Source organism: Pungitius pungitius, chromosome 7 (genome assembly GCF_949316345.1).
Source record: "Pungitius pungitius chromosome 7, fPunPun2.1, whole genome shotgun sequence".
Classification (NCBI taxonomy): domain Eukaryota; kingdom Metazoa; phylum Chordata; class Actinopteri; order Perciformes; family Gasterosteidae; genus Pungitius; species Pungitius pungitius.
Window position 1 is genome coordinate 20,430,140 of NC_084906.1, and position 7,186 is coordinate 20,437,325.

The window sequence follows — 7,186 nt, forward strand, 5'->3', positions numbered from 1 at the left end:
CTTCTTAACTTAAAGGCTTGTAACTTTCCCTTAATGTGATTAGTCCTTGTATGAGCTACAGTGTGTGTATGAGCTACAGTGTGTATGAGCTACATTGTGTGTATGAGCTACAGTGTGTGTATGAGCTACAGTGTGTATGAGCTACAGTGTGTATGAGCTACATTGTGTGTATGAGCTACAGTGTGTGTGAGCTACAGTGTGTGTATGAGCTACAGTGTGTATGAGCTACATTGTGTGTATGAGCTACATTGTGTGTATGAGCTACAGTGTGTATGAGCTACATTGTGTGTATGAGCTACAGTGTGTATGAGCTACAGTGTGTATGAGCTACAGTGTGTGTGAGCTACAGTGTGTATGAGCTACATTGTGTGTATGAGCTACAGTGTGTGTATGAGCTACAGTGTGTATGAGCTACATTGTGTGTATGAGCTACATTGTGTGTATGAGCTACAGTGTGTATGAGCTACAGTGTGTATGAGCTACAGTGTGTGTGAGCTACAGTGTGTGTGTGAGCTACAGTGTGTGTATGAGATACAGTGTGTATGAGCTACAGTGTGTGTGAGCTACAGTGTGTGTATGAGCTACAGTGTGTATGAGCTACAGTGTGTATGAGCTACAGTGTGTGTATGAGCTACAGTGTGTATGAGCTACAGTGTGTGTGTGAGCTACAGTGTGTATGAGCTACAGTGTGTATGAGCTACAGTGTGTATGAGCTACAGTGTGTGTATGAGCTACAGTGTGTATGAGCTACAGTGTGTATGAGCTACAGTGTGTGTGTGAGCTACAGTGTGTATGAGCTACAGTGTGTATGAGCTACAGTGTGTGTGTGAGCTACAGTGTGTATGAGCTACAGTGTGTATGAGCTACAGTGTGTATGAGCTACATTGTGTGTATGAGCTACAGTGTGTATGAGCTACAGTGTGTATGAGCTACAGTGTGTGTGAGCTACAGTGTGTGTGTGAGCTACAGTGTGTGTATGAGATACAGTGTGTATGAGCTACAGTGTGTGTGAGCTACAGTGTGTATGAGCTACAGTGTGTATGAGCTACAGTGTGTGTATGAGCTACAGTGTGTATGAGCTACAGTGTGTGTGTGAGCTACAGTGTGTGTATGAGCTACAGTGTGTATGAGCTACAGTGTGTGTGTGAGCTACAGTGTGTATGAGCTACAGTGTGTATGAGCTACAGTGTGTATGAGCTACAGTGTGTGTATGAGCTACAGTGTGTATGAGCTACAGTGTGTATGAGCTACAGTGTGTGTGTGAGCTACAGTGTGTATGAGCTACAGTGTGTATGAGCTACAGTGTGTATGAGCTACAGTGTGTGTATGAGCTACAGTGTGTATGAGCTACAGTGTGTATGAGCTACAGTGTGTGTGTGAGCTACAGTGTGTGTGAGCTACAGTGTGTGTATGAGCTACAGTGTGTGTGAGCTACAGTGTGTGTATGAGCTACAGTGTGTATGAGCTACAGTGTGTGTATACGTACGTTCATGAAGGCCCAGGAGCTGCTGTATGAACAGGAAGAACTTCTCCTGCATTCCTTTACAGTAGAAGCCTCTTTTCATCTCGTGCTTTAAGATGCTCTAAAGGCTAAAAGCTCAATCCCAAACGTTGGCTAACGTGAGTTAGCGTTGGCTAACATAAGCTAACCGCTAATGGGGCCATAAGTGTTGATGATTCATGTGAAACCGGATTTCTTTCATGTCCTTTGTTGATCTGGAGCTGCTCCCTGAATACGAGCAAATAAACAAATAAAAGTTCCACCTTTGAGATGCGCTGAGAGCGGTCAGATTTGGACGAAAGGTCAAAGGTCAAGTGGTGAACAGCTGTGAGTGAGAGTGAAGGTCGCCAGGTACAGATGTTTGATGTTACCCAGGTCAGAGTGATGCATTCTGGGTACACCACATCACCTAAGTCCATCCATGTGTTTCCTGACCCTTTGAACTTTGACCCCTGGTATTTTTCTTTAGCTTCATTCTTTGTCATACAAGAACCGCTCATGCCTGATGGAAAGAGAGTCTTAAAGAGAAGACTTAAGATGGAATTTGCATCAGATCACCGAGTCTGTTTCAACACTTGCGCACGCACACACACACACACACACACACACACACAGTGTTAAAGGCCCATACGCAGTGAACCCGCTCTTTTCCTCCTTTTGTATCCCGTGTGACTGGGTGCTCCTTGCCCCGCCCACATGATAGCGCCTTTTCCCAGGACCCTCACATCCTGCATTCACCCCGTTCCCATGACAACTAAGCCTCGAGTTTGGGTCCAGGCTTTCGCTATCAGCGGGCCTCCCAAAGAGGGGCAGTGGGAACCGGCTCGCACTATCTCCACGCTTCTCCTCGAGGAGTCACTCACCGCCGGTCTCCTCCCCCAGGCCGTCCTCCTCCCCCAGGCCGTCCTCCCCCAGGCCGTCCCTCCCCCAGGCCGAGCGTGCGCACACGTAGGTGTTGTTTTAGTGTGAACGCACACCCGCGGTGAGATTGGCGGCTCTGAGCGGCCGGCGAGGGGCGCAGAGGAAATGTTCTCTGGTGAACTGATGAGGTGCGGAGACAGAGGAGCGATACCTGAATCCGCTGTGATTCCTGTTCAAAGGGTCCTTTCCGCGCCGTGTTTTCTTTCCTCGGCTGAGGGCTCCATGTGGTTCTGATGGCGCTGCGCCGGTCATTTCCTCCCTACTGCAAGGGGCATCTCATATCTTCATAAACTCACAGGGAGTGTGAAAGTGATGCGTTTCCTCCTGTGCCGTGTGCACATGCCGGTGTCATTAACGCCGCGATGGACCCAGTCCTCCCGCAGGGTTTAGTCCACATGTGGTTTGTCTCTTACGCACCGTCCTGCTTTTTATTACTGCTTATTTATGATACTTGTTTTTGATCTTGTTTCTAGCATGTATCTTGTTTGCACTTCAACCTACGCTGCTGTAAATAAAGGATCATCTTACCTCCTCTTATGTGTGTGTGTGTGTGTATGTGTGTGTGTGTGTGTGTGTGTGTGTGTGTGTGTGCGTCTCTGCAGGAGAAGCCGTACAAATGCAGCGAGTGCAACAAGGCCTTCAGCCAGAAGAGAGGACTGGACGAGCACATGAGGACCCACACGGGAGAGAAACCTTTCCAGTGTGACGTGAGTGCTCGTCTGCCTGTGTGCACATGTCAGGGGCGCAGGGCCAGATGTGGGGAAGAGTTTGAGTAGCAGGGGGGGGGGGCGGCATCAGTAAGAGGCAGATAGCGATCTTGCTCCTCTGGAAGGGGCCGAGTGGGCTGCTCTCACGTAAACACATTGAGAGGATCAGAGGGGGAAATTACCCTCTGCTTATGATGCCGTAGCAGTAATAATTATTCTCAGAGTCGGGGGATGAAGGGAGATTGAGGGGGGGGGGGTCTTTTTTTCGATTGCGTCGCGTTTATCGGCGTTTTCTGCAAAGTGAAAAACGCTTCAATGTGACGGATGAGCTTTCAAACAGAATTATGGGGATGGCTTTTATTTAAACCAGAGGTTTTCAAATCGATGGGGGGAATGTCGATGGAGTCTGGCTCTTAAAGTACTTTAGATGCTTCAGAACCCACCTCATTATGTTCATTTAAAATCACAGCAAGAACAACAAGAACCTCTGCTGAACCTGCCTGACAATCGTCCTGTTTGGAACTTTTCTTCGGTTTCAAAGTCATCAAAAGGGGGGGGGGGGGGGGGGTAGAAGCGGGTTCAGCTAACAGCTAACGTAGCATTATTTTAATGGGGAACGTTTTCCAAAAGAAAACAAATAAACTCCGTAGTAATCAGTCGGTGCAAATCTTTGAGTGTCGGCAATAAAAGGATTTTGTTGGCTTTGACACTCACTACATGTCAGTGTCTCCTCGTGGGGAGGGAATAGTGTCCTCGGTGTAAAGGAAATACAGAAGCACGGCATTATGGGAACTGTGGTACAGGCAAAGAATAACAGTGGAGTGAAACTTCCTCATGTTGACTTTACTTAAGCTTGAATAAATTACTGAGGACCAGATTATTGTTTTTTGTCTGAGGAGGACTTTGAGGAGCTCGGTCATGCACCAGACTTTGAGATTGTATCCAAACGTCTCTGTGAAGAACACCACAAGAGGACAATGGCGTCCAACGCATCACCAAACTCCAGACCCTGCCATTGGCGTTTGAGCTCAAACACCCCGATAAGCCTTTAATCCGCCGCACCGCCTCCAGCTTCCTCCCCAGGAAACGGGCGAGCCCTCAGACCAGAGATCCCGTTCATCCATCTGGATTCAGCTGGGGAAGAGACATTCTCATGTTAATAACCCTAAAGATAATAGCAATAACATGTGCGTTTGATTTTGAGTGAGACAAAAGGGGTTCCAGGAAGGTTTTTTCGCAGAACAAAGCTGGAGGGGCTGCACCAGTTTCTGTCACAACAGCATTAAAGATGTCGTAGGGGAGTCCGGTAACATCTGGGCCACGAGGCCTCCGACTCGTCAGCTCCTGTCAAGCGGCCACTTTGAGGAGTTCACCGCCAGCGGATCAATACGACCTCTAAACACCACCCGATGAACGTTTTACAACGTGAGGAACCATCGGGAGGAGAGCGAGACTCCATCCAGTGTAACCGTGATGCGTTCAGGCTACGTTTACTTGAGTATTGGTTGAAGGTCACTTTGTCGTGGTGCGTTCAATGTAATCAGAAAGTTAGAACTTTAATCCATCAGAGAGGTTTAAACTATATTTAAAACACACAAGGAGCAGATTGTTATTGCAAAACATCATGAGGGACGTTTGCTCCTTTTGTTACTTCACATACGTTTGTGGGTCTCAGTTAGTTTTTCACTTCTGGACCGATCACACAAAGACAATTTCATTCACATCTATTTTCTTTCTTTTTTTCGGCCTCAGATGTGAGGTTTAGAAGGTAACTCGCGGGTGTGAAGCTCCTCTCAGACGCAGCAAGGAGGACTCACGCTGCGACTCAAACTGCAGCCAGCAGGCGGATTACGCTGATTGATGGAGGACGATGGAGTCATTTCTACGCCTTAAAACGGCTCATTTGTGATGGATGTTGGCTTGCATGCATTCCCCCTCACTGCTGGTAGGGGGGGGGCGTGGGTCTGGAGAAAAAACGAGGATATCTGTCGACACGGTCCGCTGCGTACGGTCTATAAAATCATTCCTGAACTCTGCAGAGAGAAGATCAGCGATGAGTTTAACAATAGGAAACAATAAGAAGAGATCTTTGGAGTCTGAGAGATATTTAATAAAAGGACCTTTTTGGTGAATTTAGGAGAAAGAATCCTGCGATGAATGTTTTTTCCTGGAGTTGCTCACCGTGCCGTGTGTGTGCGTGCGTGTGTGTTTGTGCGTCCTCAGGTGTGCGACCTGTCGTTCAGCCTGAAGAAGATGCTCAGCAGGCACAAGCTCACGCACAACCCCAACCGGCCCATGGCCGAGTGCCAGCTGTGCCACAAGAAGTTCACCAGGAACGACTACCTCAAAGTACACATGGAGAACGTGCACGGGGAGACGGAGAGCTAGCGCGCCTCATCAGAGCCACCTGCACAGGGAGCAGGGGACGCACTCGGCCGGGGTTCCATGGCAGAAGCAAAGGCTGCACGCAGAGGACGCCAAAGACCTTCAGGACCGCACTCCTGTTCTTGTGTTTTTTTTCCATGTTTACACCTGACGCTCCAGCGCGTTTGACGTTTAGACTGCGCAGAGCAAGCCTGCGGTCCACGCCGCTCCGATTCAAAGGTTCAAGTATTAAAGCAGGCTGGCAGAGCAGAACCTCCCCCCCGAACACGCTAATCCTGACCAGCTACCAAATGTAAAGCAGAGGTTTGTATTTACACCACGGTCAGAGTGCATAAACACGCCGTGTCTTTCATGTTTTTTGTAGGTGACCCTGAACGTAACCACGACGCAGTCTGCGTTTGGGCACGAGAGGCCGATGGTGAAACACTAAACGCTCAGAACGTTTCTCCATCATGCGTGCTCCTTCACTTCAGTTCAAAGTTGTTAAAGTCGTTGTTTGCTTCTGAAACCGTGGACCGTTTTTCCCGCGATGCGCCGCGCGGCACGTTTTGGGAGTTCCGCGGTACGAATGAGTGCAGGAGGGCAGAGAAAGTCCATTAGAAGAAGCTCCAACAAACACAACCCCCCCCCCCCCCCCCCCTCCCCCAGGAGACCCATGTTTCTGTCCCGGGTGGAACCAGAAGTGGACGAGGGATTTATGTGTTACATTAGGTGAAGTAAGGGCCATTATTTATTTACTCTAGTTGTATAACCCCAATCGCTTCACAGCGTTCTAAACGTGGACACTCAACGTCTCCCGTGGCAACGGACTCCTTTCATTTTTCCACATCTTCTCTAATTTAAAAAAGGAGGTCCTGAATGACCGTGAGGAGAAGCTGCTTGGGTTCTCTAGTGATCGGAGGTGCCTTTAAAAACGACATGTCTGTTTGCCATCCAGCCTTTTGGTGCTTAAAGTGTTGCTGTTTGTGTGTCCCAAGTTCTCCTCGGGACCAAAGGAACATCCAAAGTACTGTTTGACCACATGATGTTTTATTGATGGTGATATTGTGTAAGTTGTTCTTTGCTGATCATTGTTCAATACAGCACCTCGTGTATTTCAGTCGAGTCCTGTCCTTCTGTGACCACGCCCCCTCACCCTCCTGTCCTTCTGTAACCACGCCTCCTCACCCTCCTGTGATTCTGTGACCACACCCCCCATCCCCTGTCCTTCTGTGACCACGCCCCCTCACCATCCTGCCATTATGTGACCACACCCCCCATCCCCCGTCCTTCTGTGACCACGCCCCCTCATCCCCCCTGTCCTTCTGTAACCACGCCTCCTCACCCTCCTGTGATTCTGTGACCACGCCCCCCCCCCCCATGTCCTGTGACCACACCCCCACATCCCCTGTCCTTCTGTGACCACGCCCCCTCACCTTCCTGTGATTCTGTGACCACGCCCCCTCACCCTCCTGTCCTTTTGTAACCACGCCTCCTCACCCTCCTGTGATTCTGTGACACCGCCCCCTCATCATCCTGTGACCACGCCCCCCCCCTCATTCACCACCGCTGCGATTAACGCAGCTGTTTATTCAGCTCACTGTCAACGGTCCATTCACACTATTTCAAAGTATAAAACCTCATCACCTACCAAACATCCGTTTCCTCCACCCGTTGTAGCAGTGTGTTTGTG

General features: G+C 49.2%; 1 protein-coding gene across 1 annotated transcript in view; it reads left to right on the plus strand.

The window, feature by feature from the left end:
- The window catches only part of prdm5 (PR domain containing 5), a 17,542-nt gene extending 10,948 nt beyond the window's left edge, over positions 1-6,594 (plus strand). Inside the window, exons 15-16 of the mRNA XM_062563705.1 lie at positions 3,025-3,129; positions 5,353-6,594. Of these exons, the coding sequence (XP_062419689.1) occupies positions 3,025-3,129; positions 5,353-5,517 (270 nt within the window). The 3' untranslated portion in view covers positions 5,518-6,594. The remainder of the gene's footprint in view (positions 1-3,024; positions 3,130-5,352) is intronic.
- The last annotated feature ends 592 nt before the right edge of the window (positions 6,595-7,186 follow it).